The sequence below is a fragment of the Protomyctophum bolini genome (assembly GCF_963924005.1).
Source record: "Protomyctophum bolini genome assembly, chromosome: 15".
In the NCBI taxonomy this organism is placed as follows: domain Eukaryota; kingdom Metazoa; phylum Chordata; class Actinopteri; order Myctophiformes; family Myctophidae; genus Protomyctophum; species Protomyctophum bolini.
The window spans coordinates 36,145,198-36,171,444 of NC_137876.1; the positions used below are offsets into that span (position 1 = coordinate 36,145,198).

The 26,247-nt window shown below is 39.5% G+C and overlaps 2 protein-coding genes across 2 annotated transcripts; one reads left to right on the forward strand and one right to left on the reverse strand.

Moving 5' to 3' along the window:
- Positions 1-49: 49 nt before the first annotated feature.
- Positions 50-20,999, reverse strand: plb1 (phospholipase B1; the record flags this gene model as incomplete). Its single annotated transcript, XM_080784350.1, has 41 exons — positions 50-567; positions 644-718; positions 830-925; positions 1,148-1,252; positions 1,352-1,433; positions 1,741-1,835; positions 2,008-2,073; positions 3,021-3,101; positions 3,278-3,329; positions 3,490-3,583; positions 3,734-3,777; positions 4,657-4,724; positions 5,417-5,475; positions 5,562-5,622; positions 5,864-5,941; positions 6,049-6,120; positions 6,239-6,334; positions 6,517-6,621; positions 6,871-6,952; positions 7,244-7,344; positions 7,877-7,942; positions 8,062-8,142; positions 8,266-8,317; positions 8,582-8,690; positions 9,277-9,320; positions 9,943-10,016; positions 10,252-10,310; positions 10,408-10,468; positions 11,468-11,545; positions 12,221-12,277; positions 12,377-12,484; positions 12,600-12,672; positions 12,842-12,897; positions 13,045-13,107; positions 13,229-13,300; positions 13,603-13,654; positions 13,742-13,796; positions 15,811-15,845; positions 16,013-16,076; positions 19,008-19,087; positions 20,866-20,999. 41 exons carry the CDS (start codon positions 20,997-20,999, stop codon positions 295-297), a joined length of 3,258 nt encoding a protein of 1,085 aa, XP_080640476.1. The 3' UTR covers positions 50-294.
- Positions 20,887-25,137, forward strand: ypel5 (yippee-like 5). The gene is made up of 3 exons (XM_080783786.1): positions 20,887-21,068; positions 22,343-22,510; positions 23,323-25,137. Exons 2-3 carry the CDS (start codon positions 22,370-22,372, stop codon positions 23,545-23,547), a joined length of 366 nt encoding a protein of 121 aa, XP_080639912.1. The 5' UTR covers positions 20,887-21,068; positions 22,343-22,369; the 3' UTR covers positions 23,548-25,137.
- Positions 25,138-26,247: the final 1,110 nt, after the last annotated feature.

The following is a 26,247-nucleotide window of genomic DNA, read 5'->3' on the forward strand; positions in this document are numbered from 1 at the left end:
CTGAAAAATTTGGTGTGAATCCCAAAGGTATCATGCATGACAATCACTGCCTTGAACATGTGTTGTAAGAAAGCAGCCTAGTACAGTATTAGTTGTTCATGTGGGGTGGGGGGTGTGGGTAGCCTTTTTTAACAAAAAACGAAATAAAAACTTGATCACAAAAAAGATCCCCCAGACTTCTACATTACATTTGGAATGATCAGCAAAGCTGCTTTATGCGTAGTTCAAATGTAGTGATGCCCCCACATACAGTATTATGTCCACAGTAAGTACAGCACTGACTTAAACTGAGTTCTACAAGCCTGTGCCCTTCAACTCGACCTCAGTTTCCATCTTCTTCTTGTTTCTTTTTTCTCTGCAAGAAAGGAGGAGCCAGGTGACAGCCCAGCCAATCAGAAGACCTGCAACAGCCAGCACAGCAGCAGCCCACAATGGTACATATTGATCTGAGGAGCTGGGGTCACAAGGTGTTGCTGTGGTTGGAATTGTGAGTGCTGGGCTTATGGGTGCTAGTGTGGTGGTTATACTGGGAAAACTGTTCGCAACTGTGAAGATGTAAGGGTGTTCCTGAAAGACATAAGTGAACAGTATTATAGATCTGCAATTCAGTAGGCACAAAAATGTGTCATATAATATTTCTTACCGTAGTGGGACACTTGATGCGATTTCTCTCATTTGAAAAAGTGTTGTATGTCTGTTTGTAGCCCACTGGCTCCAACTACAAAGAAAACAGAAAACTTTTTTCTCAACTTTAAAAACAATTATTATTTCAAATTGACTGCAACAAAAGCACAGATAGGCCTTTAACTGTGATCCTTAGTAGACTTACCATGTTATTCCACAGAGACACGGCCATGTCTGCGTGGCCCCGCTCACTGAAGTGGAAACAATCCACAGAGAAATAGGTGACATCAGGTTTCCCTTCCTGAAGCATAAAGAGCATAACATTAACACCAGTGTTTGTATGAATATTGCTCTCTGAGGGCAGTGGTTTGTCAAGCATGCATGTACAGTAGCACAAGTACAGTATGTATTTATGTGTGTGTGCGCATGCGTGCGCGTGCATGCGTGCGTGTGTGTGTGTGTGTGTGTGTGTGTGTGTGTGTGTGTGTGTGTGTGTGTGTGTGTGTGTGCTTGGGGGATTTACAGCATTCAAAGGGACGATGGTGTTTCGGAAGAACGGCTGCAGAACCACAGTAAAGTCGTCTTTACCGTCATAGCGGTCTCCAAACACCAGCCTCTCCGTCTCAGTCTGTGAGAAAAACACCACAAATGTCAGTAAATACTTACTTAATTTCTACATTACATACCTATTCAGGAAAAAAAACAATTAACATTCCTGTGCACCAACCTGAATTTCCCGATTGATCCGTTTGATCTCAGCTAGTTCTGGGGAATCTTCTCCAGGTTCTATGTAGCACGTACAGACAAATCTGGGGGGAAAGAAAGCAGAAAGACTAGAAAATAAAAATGCAATACTGTTTGATGTCTATATTACATAGTTTATTTATTATACTCTTTCACCTCTGATTATTTTTTACACAAAACTGCCAGATTGTTGACTCAGAGCTGTCAGTCTTTTGGCAGGAGTAGAATTTCAATGTGTTCTTTTGCTTAACTATATAGAAAATAGAATATCAAAGATAAGACTAGTTGTTCCCAAGGGCCAAATCAGCTGTGGAATTTGTGATTTTGAGTTATGCATGAATGGATGTGCAGTGAATTAACTGATGAGCATACTTTTGTAAGAGGCTGCACCCGAGAGTGTCTTTCTTGATTTTGCGAAGGCCTTCTATTTCTAGGATCTCCAACACATTTACCATCACCCTGGGGACCTAAGGCCATAAGGAAACAACGACACATTTTGGTTACAGCAAGGTCTAGAATTTGCATTGTATTTAGAGGTCAGCCTAGTTAAATAAACTACACCGTAATTTCAGTGTAATTTCACCCTGCTTATATGCAACCATTTACTGATTAAATTAAATAGATATAACACTATCTTGCCTCTTTGTAGAGCATATCCAAACTTGTCATCAAGTGATGAGTATAGTTCTGAGGTGACAATGTGGCCTGTGTTGTTGAGAGAGGAATGAAAGTACATTAATAGACATTAAGACGTTATATCATTGTTATAACAACACATAAAATAAACCCTGGTGTCATTGACTCATACGTTATTCACCAATACATTCATTGCTCAGCATATGAAATAATATGAAATAAATGCATTATTGGAAATTCTTCAAAGCAATCTACAAAGCAAATAATCGACTGAAGAAAGCAATGGCATTCAACATGCATGATAATTAGTAATGAGCACATTCTTATCCGTTACCGCCATCACTTCAAATCTCATCTCACTTTAATATTCTGCGTAAAATAATAATAATAATAATAATTACTTAATATTAAAAAATACATTAAAATAAATCTAAATCTTCCTTGCGTTTTTCTTTCTCTGTTATTTTCTCCATTACCCCCCCCCCCCCCCCCCCCCCCCAGAGAAGGAAACAAGCAAGGAAGATAGATAGATAATAAAGATAGAGGAGATAGAGAGAGGAGGATAGAGGAAAGATAAGAGCAAGAAGAGAGGGTGAAGAGAGTTGACTTCTCCCCTGTTTATGTGAGAACAAGGGCTGATGCTGTGTTTGTCTCATACAGAGGGAGGCAGGGTGGGGGGAGGGTTGGTTTGTGTTTGAGGGCGAGAGTGACAGAATGTGCTCATTCAAAGGAAACTTTGTCTGCCCACATCTCACTGTGACACAATAAATCAATTAGGGCAGGCTTGGTCACAATGCTTGATTATTCTGCCTCAGTGCTTATTCCACATGGACCATGATGATGATACTATGAGACATCTCGAAAAACAGGACATCACAATGCACTGAAGGAGTTGTAGCCACCTTGCTATGACATGAGAATGTCTATGGCTGTTTTATGGCTGGTTTAGCCAGTTATTCTGTATACAGGTTATGCAATGCACCTCTGACTAGTGATGGCTGCTCATGGAAACTCACCCTATCATTACAATACTGACACAGGTCATTGCCACCGATGAAGAGGGTCACCAACTTCCAGTCTTTCTCAAAATGGACAGCCTGACAAGAAGGACAGAGAGATAAAAGGGCGAGAGAGTCAGAGAAACAGAGAATGAGGAGAGATGCCTTATTTTTTAGCTACTTTCTGTTGCAGAAATAGTATATTATATAATTTATGCCAATGCCTAACCCTAACCCACAAGTAAAAGTAAAATCATCAAGTAAAATCAACTCACAGAGTGGGTTTTCATGGCATCAATTAGTTTTCTGACCTGCCCTGGGATTCCTCTGTATAAAACATCAGAATATGGTTTCAAATATTAGTATTACATAAATACACAGTGGTCCTGAAACAGTAACCAATGAACAAATACATGTCAATACAAACAATACATGCAATACGTATTTGTGTTATGATGGCGCTTTAAAAATACAGTTAAGCACTCACGCTATTTTAGCACCTGATACAGCCATGTTGAAGCCATTCTGTGTTTTGCCAATTGACATTCCTGTAATGCTAGGATTGAACTTCTTGAGGATATCTGATTACAAAAACAAGACACTTTACTTCAGTAGAGACAAAAAATATTAATGTGATCAACTTGGTCAATTAAGTCCAGTTTGTCAACTCTGTCACCTAGTGGCAAGAATATGTATTACACAATGTGTTTCTCTCCAAGGTAAGTGCTTACTGGGTAATGTTGTGACAGTTTCAAGTTGGTCATCCCCTCCGATGCTACAACAAACAAAGACACAAAATGCATGCGTACGATAAGTCAACAAAATATATACCAGTAAGACGCCTGAGGGCGAGAAGTGACGGTCGCGTGCACACATCCGCCTGGGTGACAGCAGACTATGGGCGAGCGCTGGCCCTTTGACATCAGATCAGATGAATATATGAAATTAATTCTGTACTGGGCGTGTATTGAGTATACAGGTTTTGATGAGGTCAGATCAATAGGAATGTCAGAACAGGTCAGCTCCATATATGGAGATCTAAGGGTGACAGCGGGGGCAGTGTCTTGAGTGTACAGGGTTTGATGAGGGCTCAGGTAGGGCCTTAATTGTCGGGCCTGTTGAGAACGTAAATATTGATGACATCAGGGATCTCCATATATGGGCTTAATTGCGACAGCAGGTCACATATACTATGACATCAGGGATCTTCATCACTGATGATGTCACATGATGTCACGAGACCTGGGCACCATCGGCGATTGGGTGTTCCCATGTATGGGGATTTTGAGTGATACACTGACGGACAGGAAATGCACAATTCCATAATTAACTGCGGCCTTCTGTCGCAATAAGGTATATACTTAAATAAATATTTTTATTCAAGTTTTTTATTTTACAAAAGCCAAGGAGCGAGATGGCATTAAGTTATAAGTTATGAAAAGAACAAACAGGTATCAAGTAAGAATAGCCTTCACGTAGTAATGCAATCAGTTTACTGGCGCTGCACTGCGGCGACATGGACTAGGGCTACGCTTATGCGGGCCCTTTGTCTAAGACAAATTTCTTCCTCGGGAGACTAATAATAAAGTATACAATACAAGAAACATTAGGTCAGACCACTGTGTTGATATATACTTTTGAGACCGACTCTCACCTCCACGACACTCCTCTGGACTCAGTTGTTAACTGTAAAAGATTCTTTGCCTTAGCTCCAAATCCAGCCTATAGAAGGAAAATAAATACTGGTATGTATAACCATACAAAGGTATGAGAAGATATAGAGCGTTGCAGTCCCGCCCTCTTTCAGAACGACGATGGCCCAGGAAATAATTCCCCAATCATTCTCCCCATAGACGTTTCAAAAAGTATTTAGCCAACTGTTGTTGTGACAAAACATGACAATAAACACAATGTTTTGGGCCGATCAAATAATTAGTAAGAAGAAAAACAAAACAAAAAGTGTTGTACCCTACCCTTTTTTCTTCTTACTAATTATTTGATCTGCCCAAAACATTGTGTTTATTGTCATGATTCGTCACAACAAGAGTTGAACGTCTTAAACGTCTTTAAATAAATACTTTTTGAAAAGTCTATGGGGAAAATGAACGGGGAATTATTTCCTGGGCCCTCGTCCGGGGTGGGCCTGCAACGCTCTATATCCACACACATTTATAGCCATAGATAATATGCTACACACATACGCGCACAGCCGCACGCAGGCAGGCACGCGCACACACACACACACACACACACACACACACACACACACGCACGCACGCCACACACACACACACACACACACACACACACACACACACACACACACACACACACACACACACACACGCACACACACACACACACACACACACACACACACACAATTAACATCCTTGCTTGTGCACTACACTCACTGTTATAGAGTCTCCGAGTGCAGCCACCACATTGATGTCTCCTGGTCTCAGCCTGTGTACTGTGAGGAGATGTGCATAAATAGATCTAACAATCGACGACTTCTTTTGCTTCTAATAATACCCAAATAATACATTGAATGCACACCTGAAGTTGGGACAGTATTAGATGGAGCTGTGTCAACACAGAAGAAATCACTGCCCCAGTTCTAAACAATGACAGAGAAGGAGATGATTTTGTTACAGAGACATAAGTCAAATACTATCTATATCTATTTCTACTGAATCTATAATTCAGAGTAACTGGTTACTAAAGTGAAGACGCAGACACCTTTTTCAGTTGAAAATAACAAACTAAATAAATAAATAGATAAAAAAATTAACTATACAATTTGTCAGCGAACACTACTGGCAGCCACTTATCTTACGAGTATAAAACAGCCTGCCTACCGTAAAAGGTGGAGAGGTTGGAGGTGGACCTGGAAAGGTGTAATTGCTGTTGGGAGCAGTTCTGAAGAACGGGCTAGTCTATTAAAGAGAATAAATAATAAATGTACTGTATAGTTATACTGAAAGAAATGTATGTTTGATAATTATGGTTTAATTATGGTGTAGTTTGCCATTTGTTAAGGTACCTTTGAAGGACATTTTAAATTGATGACAGTTGTGAAATCCTGGGTAACCGTCTTGTTGCCCACCGGCTCTAACTGGGACATTGTGAAAGTGAGTAATTTTGAGTCAATATCAATAAAAGATTAATATAGAATCATGTATGCCAGAATATCACTGAAGTTGTAATGTCTTCTATGCTATGACACATCTGACCATGTTGTTCCAAAGAGCACGGGCCATGAGGCTGTGAGCTTTCTGGCTGAGATGGAAACAGTCAGGAGAAAAGTAGGAGCGATCAGGCCGGCCATCCTTCAGAGGAACAAAGAAAGACATTAAGTTGTGTTATTAGTATGAACAAAATTTGAAACCCAATACCCAGTCTACAGTAGTTCACATTTCATCTTACAATCGCTCACCGAAAGGCGAAAGTAACCGTGTACACGTGACACATCATCAAATTTATAACTTCTAATCTCAGCAGCTGATCTCACCTCCAGTTTTGGAATAAAGATCTGTCTGAGGAAAGGCTGCAGGACCACAGTGAAATTGTCATGAGTGTCATACCGTCCTGAGTCAATTAACTGTTGCATGGCATGCTGTGAAGAGAGACATTATGCAGGATTAGACAGTGCAATCTGTAATACTATACCGTAAATAAACAAACAAACTACAAATAAAGCCTGAGTTAAACGTAGTTGCATGTGGGTGTCACACAGTGAAAATAGCAGATCTACGAGCTCACCATGTTTAGCATGGCGCATTGTGAACTTGTAGATCTGCTATTTCACGGCATTGAGGATAGTTAGAGGTTTGAACTAATAACAGTTATTTTGTTCTTTATGTACCTGATAAGCTCTGTTGTAATCTATGACCCTCTGGAGTTCAACAGATCCCTCTTTAGGCTTCAGTATGCAGGGGCAAATTAATCTGAAAATAGAAAGAAATATTTGAGTTGTTTGTGTTTAAAGGGATAGTTCATCCGAAGAAAAGAAAATCTCCCATGGAGACTTGAATTCATGGATATTCTTTTGTTTTTGTCGCATTCCTAAACCTAATAATTTGATGACCAGCAGGTTTTGTGTCTCCTACCGGAAGCACAGCCGTTTCTCAAATTATTGGCTTAGGATGGGGTGTGTAATTGATAGAAGATAATATTTTTGGGGGCTAAACTACTCCTTTAATGTCTACCAATAATAAGGTCTAGCAGACAACACTTACTTTACAAACCAGGTGGGACAGCCAAGGCTCTCATCATTGTGCACTTCACGCAAGGGGACCATGTGTAACATCTCAATAAGATTCACAATGGCACGAGGTACCTGGTTAGGTACAAAACCAATAAAGGCACAGAATTGGAAAGCTGTCCGTCTGTGTACTGCTTTAGGATATGACATCTTGTAAGTTTGGTATAGCACATAGTTTTATGAATTTATAAATAAATAGTTCAGATATTGTTTCAAACGTAATTGTTTAAAATATTGTTGAATGCAATGTGTTGGATTGTCCTGTTCTCTTAATCAGTATTGTTATTTCCGCCAGACCTGTCGACAGCAGGCCATCAGAGATTATGATTTCATCCATCTCCGTCTATGAGTCTGTCTGTGTGCCTGTGACCAGCTAATTTCCTTCACTACTGGACCAATCAGTGTGAAACTACTCTCCTAGTAGACCAAGGAAGAACCTCTTCCCCAAAGGTTTAACTTCACATTTTGGCCAGTTGGATGAAATCAAACGTTTGTGGGTCCTTGCCCTGGGTAGGCAACCCGGCCTGGCAGAGACCTGTGCACTTTTCTTATTATTATTATTTTTCAATTGGGACTGAAACATGGTCATGTAAATATGTGAGTATACCTCTTTATGGAGGATATCTAGAGCTGCACGGATCCGTTCAACCACATTCCTAGCGGAAAAGAAAATCTGTGGAAAAAATAGTGATAAGCCGCAATGACTTTTTTCATATTACTGGCTTTAACATAAAATTGCTGAACCCCAATTTAGAAGTTGCCACCGCACTAAAATGTAATAAAAATGCTTACACTGTCTGTGCAAAAGTCACACAAGTCATTTCCTCCGATGAACATGGTGATAACTTTCCAGTCGTTCTCAAAATCAATGCGCTGTGAGGAAATAGGTTAATTTATTGGGTTATGTTATTTCATAGGTTAATTAGTGTAATCTGCATTAGTTTTACTACTAAAATAAAACTCTGGCTTCATGTTTGTATACTAGTATAGACTTACATGATCATTCTTCATCTTGTTCACTATGATTTGAACCTGGCTGACCATGTCACTGAAAAACAAATACTTTTAGTCAGTTTTTGTGTTTTCAGAGAGAGGGGTTATTAGGACACACAACACAGGTACCCTGACGGACTGAACCGCACCCCAAGAAAATATTTGTGTGTGTGTGTGTGTGTGTGTGTGTGTGTGTGTGTGTGTGTGTGTGTGTGTGTGTGTGTATGTGTGCTAGAAATCATCACGGACAGACATAATGCGACTGGAGTCAAAGGATGAGGAAACGGGTAAATAGAAAAACAGAGGTATTATGACTTACCCACACTTTGCTCCTGGTACGGCTTGGTTGAGGAAGGCCTTACCAGTCTCCTCACCACCGATTCCCTTTGCGAAGCCAGTCAGTGAGGGGTTAAATTCCCTCAGGATGTCTGTTTGCCACAATCATACAAAAAAAGCTTGTGAATATTGATTATCATAAAGCAATTCTCAGTATTATGTGTATTACAAATGGTCCACATCTAAACCTGATAGCAGGTATAGGCTACACAGTACATTGCCAGTGATCTGTCAGACAGCGCAGTAATTAATAAAGATAAGATCACAGCTAAAACTTTATTGGGCTATTATAACTTTATCACAGAATGTTATCAATGACCATACTACTGTACTAATAGGAAAGATAAGGCAGATAAGAGAAGTGCTAAAGATGATAACAAATAATGGTACAAATTAAATAATAATTAAATTACCATCATATTAATTATTTTCTTTTAAACATTAACTGAACTTTCTTTTAGACTTTCTCAATCATTATATATGTAAACGCACTTTTATAGATTAGCCTTCTGTGCTAACTGTATACCCGGGGCGTAAAATAGTTCACATGGGTGAGATCGCAATATATATGCACGCACGCGCACACACACACACACACACACACACACACACACACACACACACACACACACACACACACACACACACACACACACACACACACAGAGAGAAACATACTTGGTAGAGTGGTCACATTGGCAAGGATCTTATTACCACCAATGCTGAAAAATGGATACAAAACCGGTTACAATTAAACACTACTCATAAACATCCATGAACTCTTCAGAGTCAAATCAGAGATTTTGCTGTAAGGTCTAATTACTGTATACTTTGTCAGACAACCGAGTCACTGAGACTAATAGACATCCATATACGCCCATGCAGTAACCACAGTAACCGTGCTGCTACCAACTAAGGCACACATACACACAGTCACATGTTGGAGCGGTTAGCACCGCTCTAAAATGGTTTTAACTGAACAAAACAGGGTCTAATAATGGCACGGCGTGGCATGGTTTCCCTGTTGATCTCTGATATGATGTCGACAACGGCATATTAATGACGTCAGACTTGGCCAAATTTGGACGGATGGCGTAATGGTGGGTCTGAGATTATTCATTCAAAAATTTATTCACAAACATATTTTATTGTGTAAATCGCTTTTTGGCTTTTACTTCCACTGGACCATTAATTAATTAATTGTATTATCGGTCCAGTGGTAAATTAGATTATCCATGGACACACAGACACATAAATGTTCTTCTAGTTTTGTAATTTTCTGTTTGAGTGACATAGTCGTGTGACAAAGTGTAAATTAGACTTAGAGTGTACTGTAGACTGTACCTCCATGACAATCCCCTGTATTCATTCATCACCAACAGAAGGTTGTCAGTCTTCGCACCCACACCATTTCCTGCCTGTACAGAGGAAATGAAGAAGTAAGTTTTGTCTAGTCTGGTTTAGAGCCAGCACTGACACTACACACGCACGACGCACCACCACACACCAGTAGCACACACATACGGTAAATGATCAATTCCCCCATGACACTGTCAGCTAAATTATTTTCTTTAGGCATACAGCATATACAAGTCTTTAGAAGAGAGCAGAACAAAGCAACATCTTGTTACACAGTTAAAGGGACAAACTTACTGTCAGAGAGTCTCCTACTGCTGCTACCACTTTTATATCCCCGGGTCTTAGCTCATGAACTGTGAATTAGAAAGAATAACAGTGGGGACAGAAAGTCACATTAGTCACACTTCCTAGAATGGGTTAAGAGCGCAATAACAGCAAAATAGTCCTTACCAGAAGTGGGAACAGTGGGGGATGGATTGCGATCAGTGCACGGAAGCTCTGTACCCATTACCTGAAAGAATAATGAATGAATGAAACTTTATTGACAGCCGTAGCCAGTAGATGACAAACAACAATTAAAAACATACAAAACAGTTACAAATAAATACATTGGTTCATAAAACTCTAAAACTCAGTAGTAAAAAAAAAAATCTATAAGAGGCACTCATACCAATGTTTCCACATCAAGGAGCGGTATCTAACAGTGCTAAACCTAGGATTCGTCAACACCTCAATCACGTTATTATGTGACCCATCAAGTCTGCTTTTTTTTTTCTTTTTTTTTTTATCCCACGATTTTGTAACCCAGTTTTTTCTTTTTCACCCAGTGCCAATTATCTAATGTAATCCTGGGCGCTACACTTCCTCTGCCAACCTGGGGGGGCAGCGGACTGACCTCATGCCTCCTTCTATGCATGAGGAGTCCAAGCTGCTTCTTTTCACCTGACAGAGGGGAATTTCCCCGGCCGGACGTAGCACGTGGAAGGGACACGTTATTCCGACCAGTTCCTTTCCCCTCCATCAGGCGCCCCGGCTGGCCAGGGGGAGGTAGTTTTAGAGACCAGGATTACGGCATGTTTTTGTGAGGGTATCTACCCTAGGGGACACAGGGAGAACATGCAAACTCCACACAGAAAGGCCCTATCGCCAACCCCCGCCATCAAGTCTGCTATTAAAGCTGAACATGAGGTTTCTCAAGAGAGCCTGGAAGGTGGTTAGACCAGAGTCGCAGAAGAGCTGACTAGCACTGCCACCCCTAGGCTTCTTCAGGAGAATCCTGACAGCATCATTATAAGCCACCTTTAGCTTGCACAGACTCTCTTTTTTTATAGTTCACCCATAAGGGGGCTGTATACAGCGGGGTGCAGTACGCTCTAAATAGGTTCACCTTGACCTCAACTGAACAGTAGTGAAATTTCTTGGCTAACATACATGTCAGTATAACAATTTGTCTAGTCTTACTTTCCACTCCAGTCTTGATGAAAGAGTAAAAGTAAGTGATGACACTCACAGGGTCTATCAGAGGAGAGAACTCAGTCTCCTGTCTGTTAATGGGGGAATTCCTCTGTGTCCGTAGATAATGTTGCTCCTAACATGAGATTGAAGAAAAACATATGTTTATAATTATGGCCATATGCTCTCACTTGATATATTGGAATTGTTGACCAAGCCTTTACCATCATAGGGTTTATAAAATGTTTTTTTTTCTTTCACATACAGATTTTGTGTTATATTTCCCAGTACGTTGATATAAACATAGTAATAATGTGTTTATGTTTGACTGGCAGTTGTTACATATCACCTCACCTCAGTAAGACATGGAATAGTGAGGATATTGTTGTCCTTGATTCCAGATTCACCTGCCAATGGCTGGAGCTGGAAATAATGTGATTGGTTAACAAGTTTATGTTTGGGACAGTTCATCAGGGTCACAGGCATCCAGACAATGATTAGATAATTCAATTGTAATGACATTATACACTGTGTAGCAAAGAAACAAGGATGAGGAAGATCATACAATATATAATCAGGATCAAGATAATCTTTATATCTCTTATCTAATCTCCCTTCTCTAGAATATCACCATGGTGCTCAAACATCTATTCTTTGATGGGCAAGTCCCCTGCTGACTCACTTTATAACCAAGACACTGGGTCCATTTGACTGAGAGTGGACATTTAAAAAACCTTGGACAGTTTTCCATAGCACACAGCATAAGAAATGAGAAAGTACAACAAGGAACGTTGAGTAAATAAGTACCTACCATGTTTGTCCATAGCTGTATAGCTAGTTCGTTCAAGTCGGACACTGTAGTCTCTTTCTAAGGAGACACACATACACATTTTGCTATTGATCTTGAGATGTCTAGATCATTGGTTGATAACAGATGGCTTCTGTCTATTCCCTATTCAGTATTTACAGAGTCTGAGATGAGCTCAGTTATGAGCGGTGTCGCCTGCAGCAGCACTGAGAAGTCTTCACTCCGGCTGTGCCACTTCTGGTCTGCCAAGAGATGATGGAGAGAGTCCTATACACAGAGCAAGTGAGACAACGATTAGGTAGCAGCAGCTAAGCATAAAGTATTCAGACAAAGCCTCATGCACACATGCTTTCAATGACACTCACACTTAATATACATATACCTGAAGCTCTTTTATTAGCGTGGCTCTCTGTAGTTGCTGCCTCTTGCTGTTATCTGGCACACACTGACATTGACTGCAAAAAATAAGGAATAAAACATAAGCAAGTCTAACAGATTATAATTTGACAGTTAATAGGAAATTCTAGATTGTGTATCAACATACTCGAGATCAAAATACACGATATACAATAGCCATTATACAAGAATTAAGTGGTATTACTGCAGCAAAGGTTAAGCACTCACTTGTCCTGTTGAGGGTGGACACTCCAAACCACTGTATGTATAAGTGTGTTATGTAGCTGAAAATACCCAAACAACATTGATTGTGTAGCACATAACACAGTGGTACAGCACATATGATAGAATTGTTTTTCACATTCTATTATGAGCCCCTTTAATGTAATACAATTGGACTCCATGATGACAGGATTTCACACACAACAAACCTTCTGTAATATCTGCAGAGCTGCCTCCACCTCCTGCACAATAGCTTCAACTTTTAAAGCAGCCTATAGACATGAACAGAGTTATGTACTGTAGTATCTGTCATCATATCCTGCTAGAATGCAGTTTTGTATGAAACTGTCTCTGAAACCGAGTTATTTTACAACAAGGATTTGCCAGTCTTACCTGTGATGAGCAAACACACAGAGAGTCAACTGGGACAAACAGCAGGACCAGATTCCAGTCTCTGCCTGTGGCCTGCAAGGACAAATGTAAATTACTATTATTTGGCCCGAGAGAAAACAATCCACTGTTGTCAGTGTTGCATCATTCATTTAGAGCAGAATGCCACCAAGTTTTCATCCTCAAATAAAATACATTTGGTAAAATATTTCTCATTTACTAAAGGTGATCTAGGATCGGAAACATTAGCTACCAATCACCATCTCTTATTACCAGAAAATAGTAATTATTTTCCCTACACTATAGATTTCTATGGAGAGGGATTTCTAAACAATGGATATACAGTATGGGAAATAGGGATAGAACTGAAAAAGCACCTGATGATGGAAGAGGGAAACTGACAGTTCCTCAGCCTGTTCCAACAGACTCCTGCAACACAATACAACACACCACTGCCTTTAAACATGTCTACAGTATATTCATGTTAGCATGTGTTTCTGTGTATTAGTGAGTTACCTATGCTGCAATGATGGCAGGGCGATAACGTCAGGATTAAACCTGGACATCAGTTCTGTTTGAAATGGAAGGAGAGAGCAATCATGAATATTTCAAGGCAATCAAAGTTGCTTATTTTCTGTTTAACAACAAAAAACTATTAGCAACACAATGACAAGATGGGAGCCGCTCAATGTTAAGCGCCGTCCACACCAAGCTCAATATAACGATATGGTTTACCACTGTGATAACTGTTAGTTATACTGTAGTTGTGGCGTGGACTGTCATCCACTTGCGTTGGAACAATTTCTAAAACAATATATTTATTGTTATGCTATGTTTATTGTTGGTGTGGACAGCCCTTTACTGTCACTTTCACTGTTGTTGCTAAAAGGAGGTTTGTTTTCATATTCAGATATTGTCAGTAGTTATCAATTATCAGATATTATAACATAGCATATAGCATAAGATAATAACATACTAAGGTTTGGGGCCTTTCTTTGTGGAGTTTGCATGTTCACAGGTACTCTATGCGGTTTCCTCCTACACCAAAAGACAACATCGTTACATACTGTAGTCCTGCCATTGCCCTTGACCAAGGTACTGGCATTACACTTACAAGTGGTATACTTTGGGCCGTTCCCTGCTCCTCTGTATTTAGGATGCGCTTCCCCAAGGGGATAATAAAATGAATATATAGCATATTACAATAAACAACCCATTACAGAATAAGCTATGGAGGTCAAAGCCCTATGTTTATGACCCCCTCTCTTATCGTCAAAGATAAAAGTTCGCTTTAGTAACATAGAGTACTTTGACGTTTTGAACACAGTCTGGATCTGTTTAATTAGTATACTTGTGCAGTATGTGCACATATCTAACCTGATGAATGTATCTATCTGATTCTCTGAACCCATAGTTATACTGACATAATAGACAATACAAATATACACACTAGTAGGCATGCACAATCTATCACTATGTGTAGGCTACATCCATTACTGTATCTGCATGGCCAGAATTAGTACCGTATTGATAGATGTGGATCTAGTTATAGGTCAAATATCCATTCTCTATTCCACTTACAGTAGGCTATCTCTACAGTTGATACAGAAAAGCCACTTGTCTTTCTATCTGGTGATACGAGAGCACTGTGATAACTGACTGATGCATATGACCAATTCATCTTTGGAACAACTCAATGAGTTCTTAAGAACAAAATTTCCCAATATCGCCAATTCCCCAAAACGTTTTAATCAGTTTTAAGCAGCACAACCCTCCTGTGCAAGGACGTAATATTATGTTTTTTGAAAATGTTTTAATCCGACGTGCATGCGACGTGCATGCGACGTGCACACGGACGTGCGCACGCTTATTTATTGTTATTTGTCCTTTTTCTCTGGCACCTGCACAAAACTTTCTGTCCAACAGGTGTTGGTGAATGTGTTTAGCAAACTCTGAACTTGGATTGAACTTCAGTTGAGACAAAAGTCATTCCTCTTTAGAACATCTGAACTTGGACTGAACTTCAGTTGAGAAGCCATTTCTCTTTACAACAGCCCTAAATTACAATGTTGATTACATCAAAGAAGGAGACCACTAGCTTTCAACTAGATAATCAGGAAATCCCTCAAACCACCTGAAAAAAGGTATTGTTGTCCACTTCAATTCAAAGTTGATGAATAACTGTTGATAAGAACAACTGTAGCTACTTTGGATGAAACTGAAAGCAAGAATCCTTTAACTAATGGGCCTGTATCAAATAACTATGAAGTAACTGCGATTAGAGCATGCGTTCCAAAGGAAAAATAGAAAGTTGAATTTCAAGGAAACGCTCAATGAAAACCAAATGCTAAAAAAACGTCTTTCTGCATATCAGTAAAAGACACACATTTAAAATTGATGGGTTTTATAAAAAAAGGTCCATGACAAGGGGATCACATAATGTTTAAAACCAACATCATGAAGAATATTAAGTCCAGTATGATACCCTTTAGTGGGTAAAAAAAAGTGGTGTGTACGATTAAATATGTACTAATTGTACTATGATAGGAAAGATTTCGACTGATACAACGGACATCCAGACTCACCTGCTAATCTACTGACAATGCGGAATGCCTCAGTCCTATGGGTGGAGACACAAAATGTTGTGTTAGCTGTGAGACAGTGCATGAGTGCAAGACAAACTGCTACAGAATGTGTTCCACTTATCACTGAACAGTAATGTTGTCACTTCAGAGTGGTGATGGGAATACAGTACATTGGCAGATGGTGCACTTCTTCATAGTGTACCTATAAGAGAGCGGTAGGCCCATGGCAGAGATCACTGAGATATCAGCAGGTCTGAGAGTATCAACTGATGGAGAAGAAACAATAATGAATGAAGTATGCATCACACAACCATTGGACACCCTTTGTTAACCTAAGTAATAAATCACTTTCAACCTGGCATCCTTAATCTGGCAAAGTTTCACACATTTCTTCATAATAGGCCTATTGTAAAAATAAAAATAAATAAAAAAAGGAAAGAAAAACAAAAGAAAGAAAAACGTTCTAAATGTATAAATATACTGTACAAGCTCACAACACACTGCATTTTAACACGTTGTGAGCTTGTAGATCAGCTATTCTCTTGCGAAATAAGGCTTCATTAATATTAGAATGTAGTATAAAGGTCTACCAGAGGGTGATTTAGATGAGAGGGCATGTTGAGAACAAAGGAATGGCATGTAACTTCCCCTCTGTAACAGAAATAAATTAATGCAGTAAATGTACAGATGATCAATGCAATGAACACCCACACAAAAACTAATCATACAGTATAAGTATACCACTATACCACTCACATCCTCTGATTCTTCTGTTTGTAGCTGATTTGAATGTATATCATTGTGGACTGCATCTAAATGAGACATAGAAACCAATTAAACAGTTTTCCGCCATATGGGACAACTTTTACAAAGACATATTGTACACCCATAATTATTCTGAACAGGTTAGGGTAAAACAGGGAATACCAGACGAGTCGCCCATTTACCAACTCACCCCGGGCATACATCCGGCGGAACTGCGCTGCCTGGTATTCCTAAAGTAATTTAAGTAAATTATGCTTAAACGGTTAAACCTAACCTTATTCCTAACCTTAACCTCAGTAAAACTATGCCTAAAACCCTATACCAAACTTAACCTCAGTACTATGCCTAACTCTAAACTTATTTCTAACCTTGCAGGTAAAACTAAATAAAGAATACAAGAACTGCGGCACCGAGCGGTCGGCGGAAAATAATCGAGAGGGAGATGGATTATGGGCGACCTTACCTGATACTAAAACAGGTACTAAATGGACAGGTTGACCAATTATTGTCTTACTTTGGATCTACTCTTCCCTTGACATTTTACCATTAATCTGAGTTCAATGAACTCAACCTTGACATTCTGAGGACACCGCTCCTGTTTGTATTCGCAGCCAAAGTCCCTTCTGAGTTTTATTTATGTATAACTAACTGTGTAAGTGTAAAAAGTCCTCATTCTGTTCAAAATAAATTGGCAACAAATTAACCCTATGGTACATCATTCCAGAGTCACCCCAATAAAATACGTAAAACATGCAGACTTGGCCCGGGCGGTTAGCTCAACCTTCTGGGCACCTACAGTAGGCTGCTGAGCCATCCTGACAGCATGCCGCGGGTTCGACTCCCAATCCCGACGGCCTTTGCCGTGTTTCTTTCCGCCATCTCTCTCCCCATTTCCTGTCAGACTACTTCCATCCTATCAATAAAGGCCCCAAAAATATCTTAAAAAAACAAAAAAACATGCAGACTTATTTGAGTGCTCCAGTAATTTATTTGGGTAGTCTATTTTGACTTGAACAGGTGACACTTCATTCATATTATATTGTCCTTTACCGTTGAGCACAGAAGCCTTACTACTCACAACTTGGCTGAAACGCATTGGACTTCCCTTTGTGACAGCAAACAATGGCTTTGTATAGAGTAGCGATAGTGTTAGTTGGATGTTGTAATTGTATTTCAGCAAGCACATTTCTGGCTGGTCAACATTTCAGTTGAATAAAAAAAGATTGGACTAACGGAGTAAAATCAATCAAAAAGTATTTTTTGACTCTCTCTTCAGTCTCCGCAAGTTTTTACTGTGTACTTTACCTGAAAGATGTGCACAGGATCCCAGAAAGTTGGCCACAAGAGAAACAAGAATCATGAGTCCCAAGGTAGTCATGATGAGGGGTGTTATCTGAGGACCTATTGTACTCACTAAAGGATTGTACCTCCCTACTCTTCCACAGCATGAGAGACAGAATTACTGCCTGACACAGAGTTTTATTCTCTGACTGTCCTACCTTTTTTATCACGTTATCAGCCTATCAATCAACCAAATCACAAGAACTGTACCTCGTCTGTACTGTAGCTGTGTCACCGTCACCTTTCCCTGCAGTCTTGCAACAGATGTCAATAATGCACTATGGAAGGTGTAAGAGGTGGAGCCATATTTATGGCCCTACTGTATGTCACCATAATTACGTACTTAAATGTCAATGTCAATTTATGTCAACTTTATATACAGTAAATATATTTTACTACAGTCATACATTGTTATTTTGAAAGAAAAAAGACAAATATTTGATGGATTAAAGAGACAGAATACAATGCTCCATACAATTTATATCACTGTTTTCATAAAGAAATATTTTGCTGTCTTACCTGTCAAATTCCAGTCAAAGCTTAATATGTCAATGAATTCCCTTGTAGGTTTTATTGATTGATTGATTGATTGATTGATTGATTGATTGATTGATTGATTGATTGATTGATTGATTGATACATAAATGTAGCTTCTCATAGTGGTAGTTTTGTAGCTCCAATACGCACATTAACTCATTTTAAAAGTCCTAATGCATAGAAGAAATTGAGAGACAGACAAACAGATAGTGTGAGAGAGAGAGAGAGAGAGAGAGAGAGAGAGAGAGAGAGAGAGAGCACATGATGGTGATGGGGAAAGTTTGGCATTTTGTTTAACATTTATTTCACTTTCAAATGTTTCTAAAAATGAGGTTATATATTTTCATAGGGCGTGGTAGAATAGGCCTACTCCAAATAGTCCCATATATAGGGCACGATAATAAAACACACCTTACAAAATTAACCTGTGATGGCGAATTTAACGATAATGATAACATCCAGCGATAAAGACATTTTTACGAGTTTTCTGTTGAAGTAAAGAAAATGCCAGCACTCATTGTTTGTCCTGAGTCCTTTTGCATGGTTTTATTTACCTCTGACGAGAGTGAACAACGTACGCGTGAACAACGTACGCGTTTCGGCCTGTATGGCCTTCCTCAGCGTTACGAGTTTTCTGTTAAAAACAAAAAAAAAACATTAAATTGTAGGTGATGTGTCAGGCTGTTGTAATGTCACAGCACATTACCGTACAAGCTTAACTAGCTCATTGGCTGTGTTATGATGACGTGCACTGATCTCATGATGAGATGAGATGATTAGATTGTTAAGTGTTTTATGAACTTGGACTGAGATTGGTTTTATAGATACCCTGATCTGACCCTTGGAATCAGAAGAGAGAGAATGCAATGCTTTCCAGGAGTGGAGGTTATGGAGGCAGGGGAGTTGTGGGGTAACAGTTATTGGAGAAGGGGGTGGTCTGGATTTGGGGGAGTTGTGGGAGTGGGGGTTGGGGGTATGGAGGTGGGGGAGTTGGGGGAGTGGGGGTATGGAGGTGGGGGAGTTGGGGGTATAGAGTATGTGAGGGAATTATGTTGCGGCCAGGGTGCGGCCAGTATGGTGAGGCGTTCACATAGGATAGTATTGTCCCACCATGCATCGTTTTCATGTTATGGCTCTATTCTGGAACTACATCAGACTCTAAAATCAGACTACAGGCTGTTCCAACAGAACAGTTGCCCTTAATGCTACAATAGATTACCAGTTTAAGGATTTTAAAACATGCCGTGGAGACCCTTTCACAGATCATCAAATCGGAAATGTGATAATTCAAAGGTGATGAAATCTTGAAACCATAGACTTATTGCGACTGCAGGTCGCATTTACTATTTGACTATGAAAACGTGCATTAGGTCATGCCTCATGACATCAGGTGACATCACGTCATGACATCATCTGGGATGGAGATCCCTGATGTCATCAATATTGGCCAACAACTCTACATCTGACCTCAAACTTCAAACCCCTTAGATCTCCATATATGGAGCTGACCTGTTCTGACTGTTGATCCATCCCCATCTGTCCTTCCTTTTCGATGTCTCCCTTTTGACTGATACCTGTCCATTCAAACTCTAGAGGGGCCCGTCCCAAAGTTATTAGTGCAGCTGCGCCTGGCAGCTGGCGAAAACTAGAGTTCTCAACAAGCCAGAAAATTAAGGCCCAGCCCTACCTTGGCCCTCAACAAACCCTGTACACTGATATCCCTTATATCTCCATATATGGAGCTGACCTGTTCTGACATTCCATATGTATATCTGACCTCATCAAACGCTGTACACTCAATACATGCTCCATATATGGCCAGTACAGAATTCATTCCATATGTTGATCTGACCCCCATGCCAGCGCTCGCCCAGTAGTCTGCCGTCACCCAGGCGGATGTGTGCATGCAACCTCGCCCTTTAGAGACTCAGGGCTTCTTACTGGTAGGCTATAGCCTATAGCGGATGGAACAATACATTTTAGGATAGCAATATTGTATCCAATATGGGGAGAGAACTCACACATGGTACAATTGGGAGAAATTATCTGGAAATTGCACAGAGAAATGAGCAGACAAATGAGCAGACTGGAACATTATCAAATTAAATCTGATAAATGTGCACTCTTTCCTGATTGCAACCCACCTGAAATGTATTTTTCGGTTTATTAAAGAGCTGGAGGGACACTAGTGTATTACTAATACTATCAGAACATAACATAATACAACTTTAACCTTTGACAATTTTAATTATATTAACCAAACAATATCACTTACCCTACTCGACTGTATCCCATGGCTTGGAGGGGCTGCTACGGCAGAGTTGGATTAATTGAATACTTTATTAGACCGAAATATGTAAACAGTAAAAGTATGGACACCATGCATGCAGCAGCAGCAGCACTACGTCATACTTCATGACCGGATGTTGATACTGGCTGACTGTGAGCACAGCCACAGAGAATGAACAGCTGAACAAGAACAACAAAGCCACGACGACGACGATCTGCACAAACAACACATGATCAAGTGAAAATATCTGTGACATCGTTACAGCTGAGAAGATTTATTGCCAAAAAAATAATTCTAAAAGCTAGGAAACCGTTTCACGGACGCAGTAAGTTCGATGTGTTGTTGTCTCCTAGCCACTATCTTTATAACATTATTAGCCTTGTTAGCTGAAAAGCTAACTGGACCCCCTGGCCCGTTTGCCGAATTGTATAAACATCAGAACTCGGCAAACATATCTAAATTCGAAGGAAAACTTAGAAACGGTGGTCAGTAAACTATCGGTAAGGGAGGAGTAGATTCGTTGTCATTTTGACTTGTTATTGACATTCTTGAGCACTGTTAAAAACCTCAGAGCTGCCATTTTATTTGTCGAAAGGATCATGACAAGAGAAAGTAACTCATACCTGTCCTGCCAACCTCAATCCATTTAAAAGCTTAAAGTACAGTAGTCCTACAGAAATGTATTTGACGACTGAAGGAATAAAAGAGCCATCTTTAATAATAACCACTAATTACTTAAAAGTGACTATCTCGTTATAATTACAATTTAGATACATGATATGAGTGTATATGTATTGTTAACGAAGTCCACACCCACAACACCAGAGGGAGTGCAACAAACCATGTACAACCCAGATTCGGCACAAACAAGGGACTCAATTATTTTCGCTCCTATGCCACCAAAAATGTGGAACGCCCTACCAACAGTCATTAAGACATGTGAATCCCTTGACTCCTTCAAAACCGCTCTCAAAGGGCACCTACAGAAAGCTGCAATTCGTAAAATCTGAACCCCCCACCACCGCCCCTTTCCCCCTCACTGTATGTTTCTTTTCCTTTTTTGCTTCCTTTATGATGAATTCCTGTTCTGTTCTTTAACTATATAGAAGTGTCTAATTGTATGTCTCTAAATGTTTTGATGAATTGAACATGGTGGGCCCTCTTGTAAACAAGTGTAATGCTTAATTGGGTCGTCCACTCACAGTTAACAGTCTTTGTATTGAGTTTGTGCTTGAGAAGTACTGTAATTCTGCAAACTGTTAATAAATATTTCAATCAATCAAGTAAAAGAGTAACATTCCCACTCTCTCATTGATGAGAGAGAGAGGTTTGACCTGGTTGACCATGCAACAAGGGTGAAATCCACTTATATATAACTGTCTATGGTGAAATCCCCCAAAAGCAGGAGAAATGCTGGCACAGGAGTCGTGCAGGAGAAATGGTCAAATATAAGAAGTCCTGCAAAATGCAGGAGGTAACTTGCTGAATAGATAGATTCGGTGGAACATTGGACTGGTTGTTATTCTTTTGTAATGTATATCAATTTCCCGAAATGTCATTAAGTTAATCTGTGATTTATCCTCCTTTTCCCTGCATCAGTAAAAGTGCCAAAGAAACCATTGAACAATGGGACGCATCTTCCTGGACCATATTGGTGGAACACGTCTTTTCTCCTGTGCCAACTGTGACACTATTCTTACAAACCGGTCAGAGCTAATCTCCACACGCTTCACTGGAGCCACAGGAAGAGCCTTTCTTTTCAATAAGGTATGGCATTCATCAACACAAGCTATTGCCAATAGCATTTTTATTCTCATAACAGCATTATTTTAATATTTAGTAATACGTATAGTGTAGCAAGCAATCTTTGCTTGAATAATGTATTCATAAGCCAACCCAGTGAACCCACCTCCAAAAAAAGACAAGCCTAATAATATGGGCATATATTAAAAATAAAAATATTAGATGCATATTATTATTATTATGTAAGGTAATTACAATAATTTATATTTTAGTTATTTATTATAACATTACACACATACTTGATCCAGGGCGTAATACGTAGACACACCAGAATTATTGTCACTCAATGTGATTCACAGTACTTCACAAACCTATGGGGAATTATAGTATAATATACATCAAATAAATGTTGGCTTGTTTAGATTTGCGAAAGAAGCCACCATATTTTTAAAACAAGCCCAAAAAACCCAACTTGCGACTTTTTCGTGCAACTCTGGAAAAAAGTTAAAAAACAAGCCAAAAGTTGCGGTAAATAAGCAGACTTGGCAACACTGGTGTTCAAGTGTAGTGATTACTACTACTACTACACATACAAGACAATATTGTTGTCTTCTAGGCTGAACAAGAACTTCTGCTGAAAGTGTGACCAGAAGTACAGGAAGTTCTGGCAGGCTTGACAACATGTAACCTTGTACTAACTGTAATTTGGTTAGACACTTTTGGCAGTACTTCTTGTCCAGGCATTATATTCTTATGAAACTGAGATACAACTGGAAATTAAGTTAGGATCATTCAACATCCACTTTCTCTAAATGTTTTTTTTTTTAACTACTTAGGTGGTGAATCTTCAGTACAGTGAGGTGCAGGATAGAGTGATGCTTACTGGCAGGCACATGGTGAGAGATGTGAGCTGCAAGAACTGTAACAGCAAACTGGGCTGGATCTATGAATTTGCTACCGAGGACAGCCAGCGGTACAAGGAGGGACGTGTCATCCTGGAGAGGGCATTAGTCAGGGAGAGTGAGGGCTTCGAAGAACACGTGCCCTCAGACAACTCGTGAGACCGCCCTTAGTATGCTCACTCCCATGCCCTCTTTCCCTCTTCCTTATCCCCTTGCGTCTACGCTGCACACCACCATCTGCAGAGCTGGTGGTCATCGACGTCTTGGCTCTGCCAATTGGAGGATTGATTGGTTGGATCTATTCTTACTGGGTAGGCTTTGCCTCTGTATACATCCTGATTTATTTCTCACAGAACCCCCCTGAAAAGCTGAGGACATAGATAAGGAGTCAAATTTAACTTGTTCAATGGCCTGCACGCTCACACAGAATCTTCAACACTGCTGCACAAGGCATGCACCTCGTTCTTCATATGCACTTCGATGCTTGCCTGTTAGTAAGCAGACATTGTCAATTACATTAGAAATCGTATCACCATTGTTAGATAAACAAAGGAGCGGAGGCATTAGTATGGGAAAAGGTGTTTTCATCAAGATTGAAGACATGGGCAAAGCAGCTAGTCCACTACACAACACGGCTCACAAAATACATATGGCTTTTGGTGGGCTTGTGTTTTTGTGTTGTTTTGTCTCAGTGAGTATTTGCCTTTGGTGAACAAACATTGAATGCTATTAATGCTCCAGCCTCCAACTTTTGTTTTTTCTTGTGTGATAGTGTAAAGGAATGTAAGTTTATTTAAGATAATTTCACTTTCACATGATGCCAGATGGTTAAATTCAAGTTGTATTTGGTAATCTGTGTTTTTCTTTTTCAGTTCCCATCTGCATTTGATTGAAAATACTTTTTTTAATGTTCACAGAATAGCTTTAATATAACATTTCTGTTTAAATACAGGTTTTGGAGGTTATTATTCTCCCACATTTGCATTCTGTTGTATGGTTTCCCCATCCTTCTGTATGGATGATATGCCTGACTGTGTGTGTAGTGTAGAGAGTGACATATTCTGACGTCAGGATCGTGTGTCTTTCTGTGTAAGGGGGATATGTCTCAGCCTGATGTGGAGATGTGCTCATTTGCTGGCTTATAGCACATTGGCTTTAGGCCCTGAACTGACCGTTCCTCAAAACCTCAAGCCAATCAACTGTTACGGTATTATTCTTAAAGACATTCTGTCTCTATGATTAATAAATCATAGTCTCCACTCTCCATCCATCCATTAGTTTCCTGCAATTAAATAAACCAAATTCAAAATATCCAAAAATGTCAACATTTCAGGAATGGAAATACATTCTGTGGACTGTCATTTTGACATTCAATTCTACAATGATGGTATTTTAAGTTTGTTTGGGATTTTGTGTTGAATAATGACACATATTTTACATATGCAGGAAAATAATGTGTTGCACTGAAACAAAGTAACGCTAGAAATGGAAGGTTTCTGCAGGATATCGATAACATCCCAATGCCCAAGTCAGCGTGCAATAGATGGATGTGACTATTTTCATTTAATTGATAATTGTTATCATTGTATTACTCTATGTAGGAATATTTTATTGACTTTGGTTACCGGTATCTTATATACTATTCTTGCAGAGTATTAAAAAAAGAGAAAGTGTTTTTTTTCCTTTATTGGCTTTAGCAAAATTGACTTTGACAATTTCAGAATAAAGGTGTAGTCTTGCTGATTATAATGTTGGTGTGGTTTGTGTTTGGAGTGGTTGATAGTCCTTTTTTTAGATTGTCAGTTTACCATTCATTAGTCTGTAGTTCAGTCTAGTTTTCCCATCTGAGGCAGAACAGGATTTGTAAGGTTTGTTTACTTTTGTTTAGGTTTCACAATGATCATAATGTAGCAGGGATGTCCAATCTTGAGTGGGGATAAAAAAAAAAGGTACTTACCATTCATTTAGCTTAGAACGCTAAACATGAATTTGGGAGTTAGTCTTGTAATTAAAGACAAACACTTCCATGTCATTTGTGAGGAGTCTGCTGCTAATGATTGAACAATATCATTCTTACTTAGATTTGACGTGTCGAGGCAATTAGTCTTTCAGAATCAGAAACGATGTAAATTATTTTGAAGACATGACTGGCACTGCAGGCTATTTCGTTGTATGCGAAAGAAAGCGCCTCTTTAGAAAGTGTTCTGACTAATGTGTACCTGGTGCCACTAGGTGGCAGTATCATGTCTAATTAGGATTTCCCAAGAATGTGAAGGATGGGAGGCATTATGCCTTGTCCTTTGCCTGTCTGATGGTTAACCTCTTGAGATGGTATTTATTTTCTGCTTCACTGCAGTCTGGAAATCCAGGACCTATTTTCAGCAGTAGACAAGACAGAATGACCGCAATGAATATCAATAGTATTTCAATAATATAGTCTGCATGAATGACTTTTTTGTTCATCATTGGGAAGAAAAGCAAGTATTGCAACTGACAAGAGAAAGATTTTGTAGCATTTGCCATATCACGATGGATAATTTACAGCAAAGACTGAACTCGAGTGAGATGGCAGTTGTTACAAAAACCCTCTCTTCAGTCACAGCTACAATAGCTATCTTTCTCTTGTCACAGTTGCAATACTTCCTCTCAATGAGGGACAAAAGACTCATTCATATTATTGAAATACTATTGGATATTAATTGCGGTCATTCTAGAAATATTGCTGAAAATGGTGTCCTCCGAGTCAGACATGGATCATGGCTTATTAGACTCACTGAAAATTCCTAATCCACCAACTAATATTTCTGTGCCAGTCATATGGGTATTTATAGCTGATGCTGGTCACCACTGTGGATTGTG